General features: G+C 37.9%; 1 protein-coding gene across 1 annotated transcript in view; it reads right to left on the bottom strand.

Moving 5' to 3' along the window:
- The window catches only part of Cntnap5 (contactin associated protein family member 5), an 852241-nt gene that overhangs the window by 95491 nt on the left and 733157 nt on the right, over window positions 1-23593 (bottom strand). Inside the window, exons 18-19 of the mRNA XM_090342979.1 lie at window positions 18795-19034; window positions 8354-8578 (exon numbers count right to left, since the gene is read on the bottom strand). Of these exons, the coding sequence (XP_090199105.1) occupies window positions 8354-8578; window positions 18795-19034 (465 nt within the window). The remainder of the gene's footprint in view (window positions 1-8353; window positions 8579-18794; window positions 19035-23593) is intronic.

Here is a 23593-nt window from a genome sequence, read left to right as displayed (position 1 = left end):
GTATTCTGCATATTTTGTATGTGAATATGGGTCCTCTAAGAAAGTAATTCTGTTTAATGAAGTCACAAGTGTGAGATCCTGACCTATAAGATACCTATAGGTGTCTTCATAAAGAAAGACACTGGAGAGCCATGAGTTTGACCTAGTGGTAGAATGTTTGCCTAGCTTGCATGTAGACCCTGGGTTTGATTCCTCGGGTACCACATATATAGAAAAAAAAAGCTGGAAGTGGTGCTCAAGTGGTAGAGCTCTAGCCTTGAGACAGCCCAAGGACAGTGGTTAGGCCCTGAGCTAAAGACCCAGGACTGGCAAAAAAAAAAATGAGACACTGGAAAATACTTTCCCCTCTCCCCTTCCTTACCTCTGTCCCTCTGTGCTTCCCTCCTTCCCTCTCTCTATGTTTCTCTTTTCCTGTGTCTCCCTATTTCCTTTCCTCCTACCTCTCTTTTCATCTTTTCATCCTTCTGTCCATCTCTCTCTTTCTCTTTATCTGTCTCTCTCTTTATCTTCCTATCTTCCTCTCACTGTCCCCCCACCCCTCCCTGCTTGCTATGTGAACATTCAGAGAAAATGTGGCCACCCCAAACACAGAGCCCTCTGAAGACATTAAATCCACCAGCATTTTGAGTCTGATCATCCTGGCCCCTAAAATGTGAGAAAATGAGCTTTATTTATGCCACCCAACCTGTGATATTTTCTTACAGAAGTCCAAACAGATTACAATAGCTAAAACAAAGGCCTGCACCTCCGAATAGATAGTTGCATTCTGATATTTTTGTTAGGTTATTTCCATATGAACCCTTGACTAATGTTATTTGCCTGGTAGATCTAGGACTGATTTAGTGGCTACCGCCTCCATGACCTTCAATAGCCTTAGTTCTGGTACACACTACCAGTTAGCTCGACATACAGGCAGCTGGCATTAAGGTGAGGAACAAGTCTTCTCAGAGATTTCCTGCTAACATGGCCTTGCAGTGGGCAGCATTTTTCATTTGTCTGCAGATATACTGTTTCCCAGCTTTTAAAACTTTTGGTCTCTTTCCCTCTCTTAGAAACACCAAACCAGTTCCCTGAAGATCTTCATTAGAAGGCATTTGAGAAATTCATTTCTATTTTATTGTATTTGTCCTTACTATTTATTTTATGATTTTGTATCATTTTATTTTTTATTTTATTACTGTTTATTGTATAAATGGACATTTATAGATGGACATATTGTATACACGGACATTTGCTTGAGAGTTGTTGAAATCAGGAAACTATAAACAGCCTATATGTGGTGAGAGCCAGATACTGGGCAGAGAGAGCTTCCACTGCCGAACATTTCTTTCCTCTGAGAATGTCCCACTATGAGATATTTGGCTTCTAGATACTGGGAAATTTCCATTTCTTCTTAAAGTCTTGGCTTTTGTATCCTATCATCATCATTATTGAAAAGAAAATGAACTGCTTTGTAGATTGAAGTGTACAATACACACTGATTTTCACCATTTTACTTGGTCTTTACCTTTGTTCACTCAGTTGGTTAAACATTCAGACAATATGAACTTATTTTTTCACAATTCTGAAATACACCAACTGAATTAGTTTCTCCTTTCAGAATGAGCTCTTTTCCTACTTTTCAAGTGCTACCTTCTCACGCCATTTTTCTCATTCTAGAATTATATGACTTGAGAAAAATAGTTAGAGGTAGAAATGGGTAGATGTAGAGGGCAGACTTAGAGAGAGGGAGAGAGAGAAAGAGAGAGAGAGGGGGGCAGAGATGAGAGAGAGAGAGAGAGAGAGAGAGAGAGAGAGAGAGAGGGGCATAGAGAGAGAAGGTGAGAGAGAGAGAGAGAGAGAGAGAGAGGCATAGAGAGAGAAGGTGAGAGAGAGTGAGAGACTTCTATTGTCTCTTGCTATAAAGACATTATCCCTTTTGAATCAGGCTTTGATCTTATGATGGCATATGACTGAATTATTCCCTTATACTAAATATAGCTAATATAGATAAACTGGGAAATTATGATTTCAGCATATGAATTGAGAAATGAGGACCAAAATACAAAGTAATTTTCAAGCTGACAAAACTACATTCTTTGGAAAAAAAAAAGTGGAATAAGGTTCCTCAGAACCAATTCTATTTTCTGTCTCCATTCTGACACAGTGCTATATATTAGTGCTAATTAACTGATATCGATATGCTCATTGTTCCTGTCCCTGCCATTTGTCCTTCTTCTAAGATGCAGGGGTGGGTAGGAATACTTCTGACAGTCCCAGGGAAGTCTGAGTATCAGAGCTATATTATTGTGAAACAAACAATGAAAAGATAACAGATAATTGAACAACATACATCTATAGACAATGAAACAACCACATTGAATCTGGAAGGTATGGATTAAGGGACAGTTCAACATCAAAGATAGCCTAGGGTTGTATGATGCACATCCTGAAACTGAAGAGATCAAGGCATAATAAGATCACAAAAAGAGACTTCTGGAACAAGCCTTTCCAAATCTATTAGAATTCTGCTGCTTCAAGGAATTCAAATGCATGTTAGAACAAACTGACAGGGCACGATGTTAATCTCTAAAAGACTTCCTGAGGAAGCAGAAAGGACCAGTGTATCCTAAGGTCATCTCAGCTTTGCTTGCAGGGGTTGAGTTTTGTATATTGAAGATACCCCCTCTCTTCTTCATGCCTGGATCTGTTGCATTTATCTGTTCAAAATAGAAAAGTGTTTGGGTTTATCATTAGTCTCTTCTAGGTGTGTGCAATCAGAATGCGGACAAGTGCATCTTCAGAAGGTATATCCTTAAAAAAGTTAGGAAGCCGGAAATGATAAAGAAAAAGGTAGAAGCCACTGGTGCTAGGGGTAGCTGGCCGTCCAGGCACCATGGAAAATGCTCATCCTGGTGTAGTACACCAAAGATTTCACCAAAGACTAGTGATCTTAGGAGCAGGAAATTACAAAGGGTAAGAAAATCAATTCACTATAATCCATGTATTTTATGTAAAAATTAACTATGTAACATGAAAGTAGTGTAGGAGGGAGAACAATAGAGGAGAAGAATGGAACAGGTGACATTGATCAAGATGTGCTCTATTTATAAGCTGATGTAAGAAATTGTAACCTTTTAGTCCAACTACTTAATAATAAAATTTTTATAAAGGAGTTGGTAATGTGTGTGTGTGCGTGTGTACACGTGTATGCACACATGCACGTATGTACTGCAATGAACTGAGAATGCAATGATGAAATGAGGAACACAAAAGCATTTTCATTAAAAATTATATCTGCCTAAAGAATATTGCAGTGTCTTTCATAACATCTCTTATACTAGAAGGAATTGATAGTCTTTGTTTCTGTCCACTTGGATGAAGCAATCCACTTGTACCTAGTTAGTATGTACTTATTTAATCTAACACGTAGCTGCCCCTATTGAAGGCCGGACAGAATCTTTTCTGTCTGTCTCTCCAGTGTATTTTATAGTACCTGGAACTTGTGAGGTGTTGTTAGAGTGTTTAAGTGACAGGTTTTGCAGTAGAACTTCTTCGTACTATGGAACAGGCAGAACCATCACTCTGTAGGTCAAATGTGCCTTTATAAACCTCTAATCAGATTCCCTAGATTCTCCCTTGCATTAAAAGCCCCTCCTTTTCCAATTGTGGAGACTGTGAGATGCTCTAGTGTAAATTCCCAGCTGTGGAAACATGCCAACCCTGTCTCCCAAGGACTCCCTGACCTCCAAATGCCTCTCATCCACCTCTGTATCTCATCCCAAGTAATATGCCTTTCTGCATTTAGGAAGAATTTCTCAATTGAAAATGAAGCCAAAGATAAATCCTTTGGAGTCTACAGTTGGAGAACTTTTCAAGAATAAAACTAAGCAGCAAACAAGATTCCAAATGGGTCTGAAGCTCCCGACAAGAAAAGACTTGTACACATGACCTTGAATTACAATTTTCTGTATTCTTTTTTGTATATTTTTGTGTATTCTCTTCCTTGGGCTAGAATTCAGGGCCTGGGAACTAGTCCAGTGTTTTTTTGCTCAAGACTAGTGCTTTGAATTTTGAATCACATTTGATTTTCTCTTCTCTAGTCTGGTTAGCTTTGCCAGCTGAAAATTGTATTCTTTGTTTACTTGACGGATAATGTAACTCTCCATTCTGCTTCTTTCTCCAGAATGTTAGAATTAGGGCCATTTGGTAAGGCCGGTTGTGAGCATTTTTTTCCTCTCAGGAGACCAAGTAGGGCTCCTTTTAAGAGTGACCCTCTCATAATGCTCTGGCTATTTTCTCAAAGGTGTTTTAAATCACCCAAAGGTCAAGAAGCCTATACTCACACCAGACTCTTAATTCCGCTGCAGAAAGTTGTGAGTCAGTGTTATTATAAAAACACTCTCAGATAAAGATCTTTCCCAGTTAACCTTTGATTGTCTTCACCCTCATTATATTCTTTCTACTTGTAAGACTTCCTGACTTCAAAAGGTAGACTCAGAAGGTATTTCTTGCTGTGGTGTACTGAAATCATGTTACATATATTCCTTTATTTTTTTTTGCCAGCCTTGGGGCTTGAACTCAGGACCTGGGCACTGTCCTTGGAAACATTTTGCTCAAGACTCTCACCCTACCACTTGAGCCATAGCATGACTTCCAGCTTTCCCTGAGAATGTGGTACCGAGGAATTGAACCCAGGGCTTAGTGTATGCTACGTGAGCACTCTACCACTAGGCCTATATTTCTTGTTCATGATAAATCAATGTCTCATTCAAAATATAATCACATAGTGATTTAATAAGCCATTAAAAAGTCAGATGTTATGAATCAAGTGATCAAGCATCAGTCTGGAACAAGCAAATCAAGTAGATGTGAAGCTCTGAGTTCAAACCTCAGTACAACAAACAGTTTAAAAAAATCACAAAATCTGTGTAAATTTTGATTGGGTTTCTTTCTCACCAATTCCTAGAATTATTATGATTTCTTCAACAAATAATCATTAGTTATTATCTCAACATCACTAACGAGAAGGATCTTATGATTACATGATTTTTTTTTTTTGCCAGTCCTGGGGCTTGAACTCAGGGCCTGATCACTGTCCTTGGGCTTTTTACTGAAGGCTAACATTCTACCTCTTAAGCCACAGCACCACATCCAGGTTTTCTATGTATGTGGACCAAGGAATTGAACACGGGTCTTTGTACATGCTAGGCAAGCACACTACTAAAGCCAAACTCCTCACCCCTTTACTCCCATTTTTATAAAAATCCCAGGAGTCTTAGATTTATCCTTAAAGTGGGTCAAAATTTTCCTTTGTGTTAGATTGCCTTAAAAATCTGGGTTCTCAAAAATTTGAAGGCACTGTCTGAGTGTGTCCTTTTCCTTTTCCTCTGTAGACAGCCCACTGTGTCTTGCTTATCTTACTCATGTCTTTCAGTCTTTCACACTACGCAGCTGGACTAGAGATTGCCCAGATTCAATGACACAAAGTAATGAGCAGAACTCAGTTGTCTCTCTAAGGTATAAGGAAATGATAGAAGGTGCACAGGATTCCATACCTCTAAGTCCTTCTCCAAAGTCCAGGGCAGAAGGAGTCACTGGGCTGCTAAAGTGTGGAGGGGTACATTGTCACTGCCTGCTTGGGTGAATGAGTCTGAGATGCAAGGAGCCAAATTTGTGCTTCTATGACTTCCTTAAGAAGTTTTTTAAATATCAGTATCTTCTTAATTCCTGTATATGATTAGGGAGGGTCAGACATAACTTCTGTTTAAAAGACTTCTGTTATATAACAAGATAGAAATTGAGCATAATTCCAGAATATCTTTCCAGTCAGGCTCCAGTAGCTCATGCCTATGATCCTAGCTACTCAGGACGCTGAGCTCTGAGGATTGTGGTTCAAAGGAAGCCTAGGCATGAAAGTATGTGAGACTCTCATCTCCAAATACCCACTAGACAACCACCTGGTTTTGTGGCTTAACATGATAGAATACTAGCTCCCAGCACAAGAGCTCAGGGGCAATGGCCAGGTCCTGTGTTCCCGCCCCATGACTGACCAAAACTGATCTTTCCTATTAAATTAATTTCAGTTATTGAAAACTATTTTTTTAAAAAAAGAATTTCAGTTTAGCCCTTACAGTTAGAACCTATAGCTAGACTTGGTGGAACACACATGTAATCTCAGCATAGGATAGAGGATTTAGTTTGAAACCAGGTTTGGCTGTATACTAAGCCTCTGTCTTTAAAAAAGAAAAGAATGAATACAGAATATATCACCAGATTGCAAAAGGAGGTTCAGTACTGTGAGAGTTTAAACTAGTTATTTAATGTCAGTGTGCCTCAGTTTTTAATAGTAGAGTATATGACATGACCAAAGGCTCAGTGTTGGTATGGAATCAGCTGTAGTGTAAATTTATTAAAATAATTTGGTCTCTCTATTACTGCATATGGTATCTGTATTCATGCCAGTTGAATTTCTATAAGCATGGCATAACTACTGTAGGTATGTTCATAAAAGCATACCCAGCACATACCTTACAGGGATCCTGTATCTTAACTTCTATACCTTAATTTTTTTATGAGCCATCATACTATAATCCAACCATATCATGAAAGAATAATCTGCTTCAGCAGGAATATACTTTTAGCTCTGCTCATCAAGAGATAGTGGTTATGATTACAGTAGTGTCAAAAATTAGCTGCTGGTTGAGTATTTCAACCTACTCCACCTCTCCATGCCTCCAGGTGCTCAGCCAGCCTGCCAATCTCAAGAGACAAAGCTTAACATCTGATATGTTAATAATATTTTTGTGGTTATTTTTCAACTAAACAGGAGATTTAACAACACAAAGAATTTCATTTCTTTTTTGTGCAGTAATCAAAGCCAAATGGGCTCAGAATGACAAGTCAGCTCCTCATCCTGGTTTTCTTTATCTCTGATTTTTCCCCTTCTGTCTCTCTTTCTCTTCCTGTCTTCTTATTGCTCTCAGAATGAGACCCATTGTATCTTGTGAGTCATTATTATGTTTGAACTTCAGTCACTGACTTGACACACAGATTGATCGGACTTTTAATATAAAATATATTGCTCCTTATTTTCCACATTATACATGCTCACAAAACAAGGCAAAGCAAAGAAAAACAGAGTGAAAGAAAACGGAGAAAAAGAAGTACAACAACAAAATAATGTGGAGCTTCATCCTAAGATTTAAAAAGAACTCTGAATGTGCATTGCATTTCTTGTCTTTCATCTGCTGGCACTTTGCCATGTAGATGGAGCAAAACTGATTAAAAAAAAAAACTCAGACTCCATGTTGTGATGTAAGCAGATTCTGGAGAAGGGGACAGCCCAGTGTTTTGTGGGTTGACAAGACAGAGACATCCATGATGCCATGGTATGGAAAGAAAGCTTTATCTTACCTGAAAGCTATCATATTGGTGACCTGTCATATTTCCTGTGTGATAAAGCCTTGCCCTTCTATTGCTCTAAAATGAGTACCTTCCATTTTGTTTCCACTCTTTTTGACATCATGCCTTGTTTTTACCTCTTAAGGTAATAATGGACAATTTCATCATCAGAGCCTAAGGTCTGTAAATTGTGACATATCTTCAAAAACTGTTTCATGGAGGATATCATTTCACAGAAGCATAAAGAATAATTTACTAGAGCTTTCAAAAGTAATTGAGTCTATGCATGTATTTTAGGGGAAATTTCCTATAAAATTTTTTCAAGTTTTATCTAGTTGTAATAATTATAAAAAGGAAATGAATTTTAATTAATGAAGCAATAATATTCTTTGTCAAAAATACCCAGATTGATACCAGTCTGTACTATCCATCATTAGGTAAAAAAAGGAAAGTTAAAGCTTTCCCAAAGACATTCTCTTCTCAGAAGCAAGGTCCTTGTTCCATCAAACGATAACTCATGTAGACTATTGTGTGAGTCCTTGACAGTCAACTGCTACTAATACAGCCTGCAGTTTTGCTTGGTGTTTCACAACCCTCAGTAAAGACGTCTGAGCAGGGATGAGAGAATATATGCGGCAAGTATCCTTCTGAAATTCAGACAGAATTATGATATTCTCCTTTACCCTTAATAGACTCCAGCCTGGAATAAATAATCTAGAATTACTGTGACACAGTTGACAAATTAAAGCCGATACATTTGAGACATTAGCTGGTGAATTGTTACTGGCCCTGAATATTAATTGCAACCCAGAAAGGTAAAGTATAATCAACAGTTTGGCTGGAAGTTTGGAAATAAGCTGCCCAGCTAGGACTTGCTTAAGGTTGAAAGTATGCAGAAAGTCTTCAGGGCATCCACTGTCCCTCTAGGCCAGGCTGACATTGCACCTGGCTGCCTGCCATGAGCACTTACCATTCTTGCAGATATAAACAGCCAGGAATTCCTGAGAAGAGGAATTGACAAAGAGCAAAAGGCTGGGTGCCTGGGCAGTCACAAAGCTGAGTGCAATGGTCTCCTTGGATGGAGTTGCCTCTGTGTAAATAGGTGAAGATGGAAGGCTCACGTTCTTGGTCACAGGGTAGGGTTCCTGAAACATGTAAGTAATGGACGTGCTGGCCTCAAACATGGCAGAAACCTCTGCAAAAGAGTAAAAGAAGAAAGCACACAATGAAGTGTTTCATCAAGATAACCATAGTTTTTCAGGGTTCTATCTCCTCTGTGGGTTTGTGTGTGGTGGGGGTTACACATCTCATAATATGAGTTCCTCAGAATAGTTTTCAGGTGGTGATAATCCACTACTCTTGGTTACAAATGAGAAACTTGAGGCTCATAAAAGTTCAGCACTTGGAACAGGTTTACATTGCCAGGAGGAAATGCCAAAGATCACCTCCTGATGTTTATGTCGACTACAAAATGCATTTGTTTGCATAGGGGCTACTGCACACTGAGTGAATTTTGGGAACAGTAAAATCAAATCCCCCTGCCTGCAGCATAACTCATACAGAAATTTTACTGGGGCCATTTTACTGTCCAAACTGAGATCTTGAGCCAGATTTGGTGGTGCATGCCTATGATCCCACACTGTCAGGGCAGAGGCAGGAGGAGAATGGGTTTGGGGCCAGCTTGGATTACACAGGGAAGTCTTATCTCAGAAAATCACACAAAAAAACAAAAATGAGATTCCAGCAGTTCTGGCTGGTGCTTACCAGGCATTTTAGGAGGTGATTGGGCTTTGAATTACTGAGTTGCAACTTGGGATGTACAGGATAGATCCAAAGTGTGAGGACCAGGGGATGAGTACAGAGCATTTCTTAAAAAATAGAGAAGCTGGAGTCCAACTCTGGGACAATAGCATCTTGGAGAGAGGCCTGCCATAACTGTGATTAATGTGCCCTTTGGCAAGTAAAGAAATTCAATTAACTGAATCCTATATAGTTATCCTATTCAGAAATATAATACCATGAATAGAAAGCAACCAGCCATTCTGGTGGAATGGTCTTTCGGTTTCCTTTTAGTTCAAGGGAATTACAGCTAAACTAAACATGAGCAGGGTCTTCCTTATTTCCATGTAGGCTGAGTGGACCCAGAAAACACAGTGAACCCTACAGGGGCTGTGAATGGGATTTAGCACCTTATCACTGGTCCCAAGTTATTAGAGGAGATGGGATTTGGGAGCACAAAACAGCATTGTCTAAAGGTTTCACAAGGATCCTCTTCTTAGGCAAAATTTAACTTTAACTCATCCCTGGAACCATCATGCAACAAAACGCTTTTATTGCCTGATCATCCATGGAAATACTATCATAGGTTTGTTCTGTCTGGGTCAATGTTTTACTAGAGTTGCTTAACATTTCATACCTTTACTATCTCAGGTTGAGAATGAAAGTTTCCTTTGTATATCAAATCATCTTGGACTGGGTACCATACCTCCTCCATATAAAATGGCAGCCTACACTGACATGGTGAATACATGTTCATTCCAAGTGTCATGTAGAATTTTCAGGAATTCCTCGTGCAATTCTCTAAGTTTATAGCTTCTAGATCATAATCAATTCTGTTTTTTTCTTTCTCATTCTATTACAAATTTGTTCTACCTTGTGAAAAGTTTATATTTTCCTGCCCCCATCAAAAAATAATGTTGCCTATTCATGCATGTAGCCAAATGGACCCGGAATACTAAAGGTTTAGAGAAGTGTTTTGCATTTCTCATGCAAGTTTTGATACTGGTACTCCTGATTATAAAACATGCAGTAGACACTTTAGACTGTGAAGATTTTGGTTAATCATCTGCTAGATGCAATCATTTTCCTAGAGTGATTTCCCTCCCCACCCCAGAGAAATGCGGATTGAATTTTAAGCTGTATGCCCCAGTATCAAAATAGAAAGCATGTATTTGATATGTGTTTATATATTCATACATATGTCTAACTCAAAGTATTCTTTTAGAAATATCATATTAGGTATGACATACCTATTGCTCCTTCCTTTTATATTGAGAACAAGATACTAAAAAATGAATATTTTTATAATTTTATATGTCAAAGCAAATTGATCTCATTATTTTTCCCCCAGTTCTTGATAAATTAATTTTAATTTTGAAGTGCTGTCTACTTGAGGATAAAGCCAGATCCGACAATGTACCTAGACTATAGTAGTTACTATACTATACTTTCTTATTACTGTATGTGTACATATATGTGTGATGTTGTGTGAACAGGTGTATATTAAGGGGGGTTGCTGGTACTGGTGTTGGAACCTAGGTCTTTATACTCTTACTTGGCTCTTTAGCCAAGTAAGGCAGCCTAGCTGCACTTATGCTTCCAGACTTTAGGTGAGTGTTTTTTTTTTTTTTGCCAGACCTGGGCTAGAACTCAGGGGTTGACATTGTCCATGGGTTGTCTCAAGTTTAGCACTCTACCACTTGAGCCACAGCACCACTTCCAGATTTTTACTGTGTATGTGGAACCAAGGAATCGAACCCAGGGCTTTGTGAATGCTAGGCAAGCACTCAACCACTAGGACACGCTCCTGGCCCTTAGGTGACTATTTTAAGAGAAGCTTCTCATGGACTTTTCTGCCAAGGCTGGCCTTCAAGCAGAATATTTAGATCTCAGCCTTCCGAGTAACTATAATAACAGCCACCACCACATGGCTAGTTTCATATTTTATAAGATAAGATTAAGCTAACTGAGTTTTCTGCTGTTAAAATGGAAGAACTGTTGAAAGTAGAAATGACTAGCATGCATTTTCATAGTACTCTAGACCAAAATGTCAATATTAATTACATTCCCTGGGCACCAGTGGCCTCATGCCAGTAATCTTAGCTATTCAGGTGACTAAGATCTAAGGATGGTAGTTTGAAGCCTACCAGGGTAAGAAAGTCCATGAAACTCTTATCTCCAATTAAGCACAAAAACATCCATAAGTGGCTTTTTGGCTGAAGTGGTAGAGTACTAACGTTGAGCAAAAGGAGTTCAGGGATAGCACCTAGGCCTAGAGTTCAAGCCCTGGGATTGACAATATAAACAAACACTCATTAACTACATTCCTGAACTCCCACCTGTGCATGGAATATGTTACTTAGGTTCTCAGACATTAGGATATACATTTGAATGGATAAATGCCCCTATGAATTAAAAAATCAGTTTGTGTCAAAATTCGCCTGTTATACATACACTTCCATGGTCTAAAGACAATTAAAACACAGGGAACTCCGTTCCTTCTCCTCCTTTAAAAACAGATCATACATTTACAAAGACAAAATGCTTTCTACTCTCATCCCTGCTTGTGTGAAGTAAAAAGATGTAAACCTCACTTGCTTACAAGCTCAGAAGCCAGGGAGACCTGTGAGCTCTCAAGTCATACATTTATTTGCCTTTCCATAACTGTCTCACCTCTGAGGCCCCGGGGCTGCTTTTCCTGTCATTTTCCTGTCTAAAATATACTGCTGAATGCTGAATTGCTATTTAAGGTAGAGCCTTAAGCAATTGCTGTGAGTAACTGTTTCCTGTATGAGGTCCACCTCACACATTAGTGACCCTGGTTTTCTCTTGTTAATGAGTTCTTACATGAGTTTTGCCCCAACTTACAAAAGTTAAGGAAAAAATAATAATTTCTTCCCTTTTAAAAATTAGTCTAGAGGTTTATATATGAGAGGTTTATACATGAGAGGTTTATATATGAGAGTCTTAAACATCCCTAAAGAAAATGACACCATAGGTAGACTCCAATATGAACCCAATATGGACCTTTGAGGACGTGAACTACCTGAAGGAACTAGGAGAGAGGATAACATAGCAAGGAAGTTGAAAAATCTGGGGCTGGAACTATACCTGTCTATCCCAGGTTTCTCAAATGGTTTGAATGGAAGTATCAGAAAGACCAATACATAAATATAAGCTAACAAACAGCAGCTGGTGTTAAACATAGTAATGAAATTAGGTTTAAATTATTACATGAAGACAAGTCCTGGGTAATGAGTAGTCTAGCAGATACTGAGGAATGATATAGGCTGCAATTAATTTAGGATTATGTATCAAGTGCCAGACACAGATGCCTCAAGCCTATAATAGTAACTAGTCAGAAAACAGACCTGGAGAATTGTGGTTAGAAGATAGCCTAGGAAATGTTTGTGAAACTCTGTCTCCAAAATAATCAGCAACATGCTAGACTTGGAGGCATGGCTCAAGTGGGGTCTTCCTATGGTGCAATTTTCTTTTTTTCTTTTTTTATTGTGATTAATAGAAGAGTTACATTATATTCACCAGATAAAAGGTGCATAACTTCACAAACATTGATACTCTTTCTCATGACATGGTCCATTTCTTTAGGGATGTGTACATTTAAGAACCATCATCTCTGAATCTTGTACATAAAACTCTAGCCTGAGGTGGCCAAAGCTGTAATATGTAATTGTTATATTTTATAATATAAGATTAAGCTAACTGAGTTTAGCTAACTGGGAGAATGTGAACATGGGGAGTGCTTACGAGTGACTCCACTATTACTCTGAGCCCCAGTGCTATGGGAATGGAGTGGATGAAGAAGGGAGGTTGCACCACACAGAAAATAGTACAGTGGGAAAATTGATGTGCAAATTATGAATGATATATATGAAATGAAATAAAGAAAAATAAGGAATACGTGTAATAGAGCATAAATTTGGCACCATAATTTGTTACAGTAAATTCAAGGGAAGGACTAGAAAGAATATATATATACATATATATATATATATATATTTGTAAGTACTGGGGTTGACCTCTAGTCTCCTGATTAATAGACAAGTGCTATACCACTGAAGCCACTATGCAGTCCTCTTTGTTTTAGTTTATTTTTCAGATAGGATTTTTTTTTTTGGCCTGGGACTGGCTTTGAATGTCAGTCCTTCTGCCTTTCTCTTACAGCTGGTATTAAAGGCAGAAGCTACCATGTACAACTTATTGAAACAATGTGTGTGTGTGTGTTTGTGTGTGTGTGTGTGTGTTGTGTGTGTGTGTGTGTGTGTAGATTAGGGCTTCAACTCAGTACCTGGTATCTGTTTCACAGCTGTGTTAAGGCTGACATTGTACAATTTGAGCCGTACTATACTTCTAGCTTTTTGGTGGTGAATTGGATAGAAGAGTCTCATGGACTCTCTTGTCAAGTATGTCTTTCATCCACAACCCTCATATACCATGAGTAGCTTGGATTTTAGGTATGACTCAATGGTTCCATTTTAGGAAATACATCTTAGTGAGTATCATGATTATCTCTGAGTAAGTAGACTGGCTTTGATTTTCAAAACAATTTCCAAATTTGTTATTTAACATTCGAGTTTAATTTGTATGTGTGTGTGTGTGTGTGTGTGTGTGTGTGTGTGTGTGTGTGTGTTCATGTTTGTGTGAATGTGTGCACCAGTATTTGGGCTTGAATTCAAGGCCTGAGTTCTGTCTCTTAGTTCTTTTGCTCAAGGCTTGTAGACTACCACTTAAGCAATAGCTCCATTTCTGGCTTTTTATTGATTAGCTAGAGATTGGAATCTCATGGACCTTCCAGTCTGACTTAAAACCATAATCTTCAGCTGCTAGCTTCCTAAGGAGCTAGGATCACAGGCACAAGCCACTGTTGCCCACCACCTAACAATTTTATTTAGGAAAAAATATTAAATATTAGTGCCATTATAGGTACACAAGATTATTCAATTAGTGGTGATGAAATGAGTTACGAACAAAGGCATCAATAAATACTGTTGGATTAAGTGGATGTAATATACAAAACCATCCAGAAACTAGGGCATACTAAATTCACTAGCACAACAATGTTGATGGCAGCACTATTCACCATAGCAAAGATATGGAACCAACCTAGATGTCCCTCAGTTGATGAGTGGATCAACAAGATGTGGTATTTGTACACAATGGAATTCTATGCTGCTGTCAAAAAAAACTACATCGCCCCATTTGTTAGGAAATGGAAAGACTTAGAAAAATCATATTAAGTGAAGTAAGCCAGACTCAAAGGAACTTAGGCTCAATGGTTTCCCTCATAATCAGTAGAAGTCTTGGGCTCTACTAGCAGAGATCTGCAGTAGAGCAAAACCTTGATACATAAGGCCATATAGTATGAAGCTAATTGAAAGGACCTCTAGGATATTGAAACAAAAGCCATATAATGAATGATTGTCATCCTTAATGTACTATGTTATCTCTCATCTCTTTTGCTGTCCCTTGGTTATCTCATATTGTTACAGTATCTCATTTTGTTATCTGATATATTGGATATATTTGTATTTGGTTATTTGAAATTGGATAGGGAAGGGGGGAAAACAAGATGGGGCCTTGGGGGGAGGGCAATGGGGACCAAGACATGTGAAAGGGTATCAATGTTTGTGAATTAATGCACCTTCTCTCTGGCAAATATCATGTAACCCTTTTATTAATTACAATAAAATTATAAAAAAAAGTATCATGTTGGCTCCCTAATGTAAAACAAATGGGAAATGTTAACTCTAAATGAGCCAATATCTTAAACTCAAGAGCTAAAACATAGAATATAACAAAGTGGTGAAACAATTGACAAAGAGTGAGCCAATGTAACAGCTATCCTCACAATATATTGGTTGGAAATGAACTTTACAACTTAGGGGAAAGGTGTGGTTGGGGAAGAAAAGTGCGAGAAGATGAAGTAGGGGTAACAATCTTTGTCAAGAAATGTACTCATTATCTTATTGTATAACTGTGACCCCTCTGTACATCACCTTTAAAATAAAATAAAATAAACCTTAAAAAATAGGCATAAATTTCCATTTTTATATTACATTTTTATTTCTAAGTATGAAGGCAAATATGTAAGCAAAAAAATTAGTTAAAAATATTTGTATTTCAGAAGATACAGTAGGCCAGGTATGACGGTATATCATCCTAGCTACTCAGAATGCAGAGACCAAGAAGATCTTAGTCCTAAATCTTCTTGGGCAGAAAGTTAATGGAACTACCATTTGAACAAATAATCAAGACATAGTAGTTCATACCAGTAGTACCTGTTTCATGGAAGCCATAAGTTGAAAGATGTTATTCTGAGAGAGTCTTTAGTCATGAAGATCAAGGCCATAACTGTAAAGTAATAAAGCCAAAACTGGCTGGAGCCATTGCTGAAGTGGTAGTGCACTGAAGCCCTGATTTTAAAGGCAGCAATAGAAAAATAAAAAGTATACTATATAGAACTGAAGAAGAAATCCTACAAAACCAGTAAATACTTTTAAATTGCATGTTTAATAAGGGGAATATATAAAAATAAGTATTATTATAATTCAATAGTAAAACAATAAAAATCTGCAAAAGAGGAGAGGTATAGAAAATAAAAACACAGAATGATATTTAAAAGTCATTAGTAAATGCATGTCAGAATCACGGTATCATTTCCCATCCAGCAGGATATCTATGAGGAAAAATCATACAATAACAAGTGCAGGCAAGAATGCAAAAAAATGGAACTCTCATACCACACATTGCTGGTGAGAATGTAAATTTCCAGGAACCATGTTAAAAAAATTCAGCATTTCCCCCAAAGTTCAAACTATATGACCCAGCAATTTTTTTTCTAGATATGTACTCCAGACACTAGAAAACAAACTCCATGTGAAAATGTGCCCATGAATATTAACAGTATTATTCATAATAAAGAAATAGAGGCCTTCCAAGGTCCATCTACTGCGAATCACATAAACACAACATTCTGTTTACACACTTGGGAAAATTCTGTAATTTAAAAAAAAAGTAAAAGTAAAAAGAAAAAGAAAATGCTAAAAAATTCTCTTGCAAAAGAAAACCTTGACAATATTATGAGAAGAGGGAGAAAAGAAGACACAAAGAAACCACAGACTGAATGCTTTTGTATATGGTTCTGAATCTGCAGCCAAATCCATCGAGACAAAAGCAGCTGCAGGTCATTTGGGAGAGGAGAACACAAAAATAATCAGAAATTAGGTAGTGATGGTATCATCCTTTCCCACTGCAAAAGTACTGAAAACAATCATACTCCAGAGCTTTATAATATGGAGTTCTAGATAAATAACTGATATAAATGAGAGACTAACAAAGAAAAGCCATGTTTCTGGAGAGATAGAAATCTATTACGATATTTCCAATGAAGAATGGAATTGGGATCATAAATGAGAAAAGGAAATGGCCCTTCAGGTCTGACAGTTATTAACATGTCACTAAACCTCCTCTGATAGTCTGGATCTTAAATGTGCCCCACAGATTCATACACCAAAGGTCATCGGCCATTCTCACTACTGAAAGGTATTGGAGCTAGTGGGAAGCAGAGGTTAATGAAAGGAAATTTGGTCATTGAGATGTCGGTCCCTTCTTCTCTCTCCTTTCCTCTAGAAGAGCCCTAAGATGGACAGTTTTTCTCCAGTACAAATTCTCATCAGGTTCAAAGATGTTAGGACCAAGAAACCATGACCCCAAAACATGAGCCAAAATAAGACATTGCTCCTTTCAAGTTCATTTAGTTAGCAATGTTATCACAGTGATGGAGAGAAGATAAAGGGAATGATCATTTGAATGCAGAAGGGAAAGTTTGAGAATGATGAAAGGTGAAGTACCCTAAAGATGTTCATCACAAATTTCTTTATTTGCCAGTGGGTCAAGATAAAATAATGGGTTGGTAAACAGAGACTCTGTCAACATATGCAAGCAAGAGCTAGAGTGGAACAGACAGAAGAATTAATAGAAATGGTTTTTAGCAAAAGAAACCTACATAAATAGGTTAAATTTATACAAAATGATTTATGAGATGTTTGAATAATCTCCCTAAACAAAGAAAGTCTACTGCTTAGTTACATTTTTTCAAATTGTGGAATTGAATATAATATGCTGTGAACTACTTTTGTATACATTAGTGAGAAGTCAGTGGTATTTAGTGGCTTCTTTTAATGAATGGGACCATTTTTAAGTTGGCTTCAAACTTTTGGGGTCTGTGGTTCAGAGCCTCCCACTTCCTATGTGAAATCCCAGGATATTTTGTATATTTCTGCTTATATTAGAGCCTTCTGGGATAGAAGTTGTTTTAGTGCAAGCTGCTAGGTAGAAACACCACTAAATTGTTGGCCTCAAAACAAGTAACCATTCATCTTATTCTCAGGCAGAATAAAATGCTTGTCAGCAATAATCAAGTAATTACAACTAACTGAAGAAGGACAGAATGAATGTGTGAAGAAGTTGCCTGATGGGATTCTGTGAGGAAAGCACTGAGTGTTTTTGTTATTGTTGTTCCTTTTGTCTTTAAGTTCCAAATCAAATTGGGCTCAACGAAACATTGTTTCGTAGAGCAAAGCTGGCTGAAAAATGTGATTTAGTAATTTATTAGAATTGTTTATAGTTTCTACCATTGTGATCGAAATATTTTATTTTATTATTGATGGACTGATTATCAGTATTGGATCTGATGGTTACTATTTACTTTATTTTTATTTATTTTTGTTATTGTTCAGAGACTTAGGCTTGCTAGGCAGGTGCTGAAGCTTTAGAGCCACATCTCTAGTATTTTTTGTTTCTTCATTTCTGCATTTGTTAATTTTGATGTAGTAACCTCACTTTTTGCTGAACCGTGAGCCTCCTATTTGTGATATTCCAAGGCAATGAAGACTGTAAACACCCGCCACCGCATCCAGCCATATCCTCCTCATAGCTAGGATAATAGACAGATACAAAGTTGTAGGACTTTCAATGTTTGGGCTTATTATTAATGAAAATATCCCAGACTCTGCCCCCCAAGTAGCTAGGATTACAAATGAGCCACTGTACCTAATGAAAATATTTTATATTAATGGCTGAAAGATTAAAGTATTTCATATTGATCAGAAAACTTTTTGTCACCAACAATACAAACCTTAAAAAACTTCCAAAAATGATCCTTCCTGTGTTTAAAATAGTAATATTCTGAAAAATGACATTCTACAGTTTCTAGAATTATGTAGAATTTATGTAGCATAGACATAATATAAACATTGTTGTTTAAAAAAAAAGAAAATGGCAGAAGGGCTGTAAGGCTCCTCTAGGGCAAGATTCTAGGATCCTCTGATTCCCCCTGTGAACTGGGGAATTATACTGGGAATGCTGGTGTGTGGCTATCAACCTGGTTAACACAACTGGTATCAACATCTACCTCCTTAGTCTTCAGTGGGGTCCTTAGATATGTAGAAGAGGAGCAGTGCCTGGGATTACACTGGAGTGCCAGATCAAGTCTCCCAACAGAAGGAAAGAGTGTAAGAGCAGGTGGTGAGGGCATGGTTGCCCTGCTATCTGACCCTGATGGCAAAGAGTATTAGCCTTGCACCAGGCATCAGTGTGGATGCTCGGCATACCTTTCTGACAGAAGGGCCCTTCATATGGGGAGTTGGTGCAGTCACAGGAGTAGCCACTGTGTTTCTCTACACACTTGCCCCCATTGTGGCAGTTGCTGCCATAGCTGCTGCAGTGACCTGGGCAGCCTGGCCTGACTCCAGATGTGACTTTCGCTCTCTCCTCCAAGTCCAGTTTCTGCCCATTCAAATGCAAGGAGCGGATGCACCCAACAAAGCCTTTCTGTCTCGATGAAGTACCCCCTGGAGAAGAAAAAAGAAGACACAATAGATATAAGACATCATTGAACTCTGTTTTTTGTTTTTTTGTTTTGTTTTGTTTTTTTTTAGTTTTACTATCTTTGCTGATAATGGCTGGTTTAATTATTGTTATGTTGTCAGTTGACATTTGCAGTGAGAGTTAGGAATTTAAAGAGCCTGGAAATAATGGCTTGTCATTGGGAGGGAACAATGAGAGAGACAGAAAGAGAAAGAGAGAGACAGAGATAGAGAGGAAGAGTCAGAGAGACAAAGACAGAGACAGTTAGACAAAGAGAAGAGAGGGAGGAGCGATATTCTGGGAGATTCCAGTGTAAGCAGATATTCAACTTGCCTTGAAATAACTAAGTTTTATTTCAATCTCTTGGGTTAGGAGACATAAACAAGTGAATAGGAAACACACAGGTCTGTGCAATCTAGTAATTGTTCTAACAGAAGATGGAAAAACACTACAGGCAGGGGTTCTTATCATTTATTTTCTACATCCAGATCCTATCCTGCAGTGGTCTCATTCACTTCTAGCCCTTCATGCTATAATTTTAATAAATTGTGGTCTATATGGTGGCTAGATGGGAATATGGCCCCATAAAAGTGGATCAGATGGGGATTTCAAATGTGTTATTTCAGATAGGAATTATAAATATTAACAAAAAAAGGGGCATCTGTCTATTGCTTATAACATACCAGGTCAGCAGATCAGTAAATACATTTATAAAATTTACTGCTTGTATCCAAAGATGAGGCAAAACATTCCAAAGGGATACATCTATTTTCTTACTCCAAGATAATGATAAAACTCCACGATCTTTCTAATTCGGATAAGTGATACCCAGGCAGGCCAGGAGGACAAACCCAAATAGCATTTTCTTGTCTGTCTCAATTTAGGTGAGTAAATGTCCTTTTAGCCACAAGATAAATAAATTATATACGCAAGCAGATCATAGCAGAAGGTTCATTATTTCTTTCTGGGAGATTGTGTGGAATAAGGAAGGAGGATTTATGCAGTCAAATATTTTGTTCTGTTTCCCTTATTTTATAGTCACTCCCTGCAGTGGATTTGAATAACTCCTCATATATTTGTTAGTGTCATTTTCCTCCCAGCAGAGGTGGAGCATGCAAGATCTATTGCATAGCCTCTTGAAGAAAGGGGTCCTGTCACTTCTGGATGCCGACAGGACACAATTGTGCGTGAGACGCTGTGTAATTCTCAGAAGAAATAAACTTTTACATGGTTCTTTTATTCTTTTCAAAGAAGACAAATATGATTAATTTTTATTGAATAATTTTTAAGACAATTCTGTTCGCCATGAAAATCCACACGCACTCACCCACAGAACCAGAATATTTGTTGTTCCTCTGAGTTCTTTGAGGATGTTGTCTATTACTGTAGGTAATGTGATGAAATGGAATCATGATTTTCCTTCTTGCTCTTCACTCACAGCATAGATTTATTTCCTTTACGGACACCTCTAAATCCCTGTTGTTCTTTCTGTGAAAAACACCTATATTCTTGATACAATCATCCTGACTCTGATCTTCATCTCCCACTGAATCTTGCCATCCATTCTCCAGGTGGCAGTTAGACTTGATGCAAATCTGAAATGTTGATTCTGCCATTCTAGTTGTCACCTTACTAGTCACTGTTCCAAAGACCAAAGTAAAATTGCTTAGCCTAACTCCTCATGGCTATTTGTGAATCACAGTCAATATAAATGGCACTTATTTTCATATGTTTTACTTTCGTGGTAATCATCTTCTTGTCTTACTGGCTTAGCATATTTTACCTGTGCAATCACAAACATACATTCCTGCACTTATATGATCTTTCCATAGTTACTTATAGTTAGCTCAGTCAACATTTGATTACTTGCTATTACTTTCCTATTCTTATTTGCTGGTGTTGAGACTTGAATTTGACTACTGCTCCTTTGTACTTTTAACTTAAGGCTACAATTGTACCAGTTGAGTCACAATTCCACCTTGGACATTTTAGTTAACTGGAGAGAGAAATATCACCTTCTTTTATTCTAGGCTGACGCCTAGGCTCACGCCTGTAATCCTAGCTACACAGGAGGCTGAGATCTGAAGATCAATGTTCAAAGCCTGCCCCGGAAAAAAGAACCTGAGAGCCTTATCTCCAATTAACCTCTAGAAAATGGGAAGTGTAGCTTGGCTTAGGGTAGGGAAGAATCCCTGTGCTGAAGATCTCAAGGACAGCACCCAGGCCAAGTTCAAGCAATGTAAATCTTCCCCTAATAATTCAGGGGCAGTGCCTCTGCTTTACAGCAATGCACCATGTTATGTCAATACTCGTATTTTATGCATTGCACCTCCTTTCCTCATGGTAAACCTCAGCTGCAGCTGCTCTGGGATCAGCTCCCTGGGGATGGTCGCACATTTTCCTCTTGGCCCTGAGCCCCACTCTGCCTCTTCATTTATTCATGTTGCCTCATGGCAGTTGCATGTATTTAAATTTTCACACCCTATTCTAACCAATTTTTCTCTTTCCTTGTTTGCATCAGTTCATCATATATTTAGAAGAACAAGATGCATCTTTATTATCCATAGAACAGCATATAATCTTTCCATCATAGACACAGCCTTTAACTGCAAGAAGTTTGAGAATAACACCAGTGCCATTAATTCAAAAATGCATGTAATTCCAACCTACAAGTTAGATGCCAAAGACTTTACACTAAATTCATCAATTTCTGAATCAAAATGAATATGTTATTCACAGTGCACAGTTGGGAAAACTAAGCCTCAGGGGGTATTGCATTGCCCAGAGACAAGAGTGGGTTTTATTTTTTTCCTTTTGTGGCAGAGCCAAAAGTAAAACAAAATCTGGAGACAGCTGATGCTCTCACATAGAGCCCCATAACTGGAAATCATGAAATGAATAGTATATGTGATAATTGTGTCAATATTTCAACTGAGTTTCCCTTCTCTCTGATCTCTTACCTTGTTTTTCCAAGTAAAATACACAAATGCATTTATCCTCTTGTCTTCTGCATCATTCTTCTTGACAACCTAGACCATTAGTTGGCTGGCTTAGCTAGAAGCAATTTTGGATGAAACCCTTCTGCTGGCTCTTGGTATCAGGTGGGTTCATTAGGATGGTATTTCCTTGGACAGGGTATGAATCAATTTCCCAAACCTTTGCTGTCATCATTCTAAGCTTGTCTTAGAAAACTTCCTGTTGTCAGCTCAACAAATGTTCATTGTTTTCAGAGAAGCAACTCAATGGCTTTCTTCTACTTGAGCACTGAAAATCTGTTTTATTACATGATCCTAATCTTTCCTGCACATGACCAATTAAACTTTCATGAAGAATTTGTTTCTTGAAAAAGACTGAATGGGCCAGATCAGGCTCCAATTTCATTAAAAAATAGTTCAGCATTGCTTTATGTTTTCTTTTCTTGTTCTTTCTTCTGTTCTTCCTCCTTCCTTCTTCACATTTTTCTTTCTATCTTTCATTCTTTCTGTTATATTTTCTCTATCATTCTCTTCTTTTCTTAATTATAACTCTTTTTATTCCATTTCATTCTCTTTCCCTCTTGCCCCCTTTCCTTTTCCATTTCTTTTTTTCTCCATTGCAAACATGGAGCCAATTGCTTTTATTTGAACTACCTTGCCTAGAATCAAGAAATGAATTATGGGAGTTTATAGAGGGCATCAGCATTGATCATTAGAAAGGATTAAATCAAGTATATAAAAAAGGAGCCTTTCTCTGAAGATATCTAATCAGATAAACATGTCATTTTCAGGTTGTGCTACTTTTTTCATTCCACTGAGGCAGAGGTAGAGATCTCTTTCCATTTGAAATGGCCTGTGCTTGCACTCTTCTTTATGACCCCTCATGGCAGATCCCAAGCAAAAGAGAGAAATGTCTATTTCTACATTCAATGTTTGAAACTGACTGATCGCAGAGAGCAGATGAAATAACTGAGACTCAGAAACCTGATGCCTGGCCTGCCTGGTCAGATACCACAGCCCTAGTAGTAGAATGGCCAACATATGAACATTGAGTTCTATAACCTTTATGAAATCTTATATAGTGAATCCATGCTAAATGTGTCAGTGAACATGAACTATCCACAGAGGATGTAGAGATAAATTAGCTGGACCATTACAGGGGATAGAGTCAATAATCAGGTCATTATTAGGACGTGTGATGAATGAGTTCATGAGCTCTGTGTGTGTGTGTGTGTGTGTGTGTGTGTGTGTGTGTGTGTGTGTATGAGAATAGGCTCATTTGAAAGAAAGAGCTCAACTGAATCATGAAAAATTATTTAATTTGAGGAATGGGACCTTCAGAAGGTAATAAGATAAAGTATTGTAAACTTACCATAAAAATCCTTCATATTTAAAAATATTTTGCCAAAACAGGTGGAGAAATTATTTTATAGAAAGTTGTTGAATATGAAAAATAAATTTCACTTAAAAACGAATGCTATTGCTAGGCATGTTGGGTCACGCCTGTAATTCCAGCTACTCAGGAGGCTGAGATCTGAGGATCGAGGTTCAAAGACAGCCCAGACACT

This window comes from Megascapheus bottae, chromosome 12 (assembly GCF_031878675.1).
Source record: "Megascapheus bottae isolate mThoBot1 chromosome 12, mThoBot2.hap1, whole genome shotgun sequence".
In the NCBI taxonomy this organism is placed as follows: Eukaryota; Metazoa; Chordata; class Mammalia; order Rodentia; family Geomyidae; genus Megascapheus; species Megascapheus bottae.
Note: the sequence above shows the minus strand (reverse complement) of the source record. Positions and strands in the feature narration are given on the sequence as shown.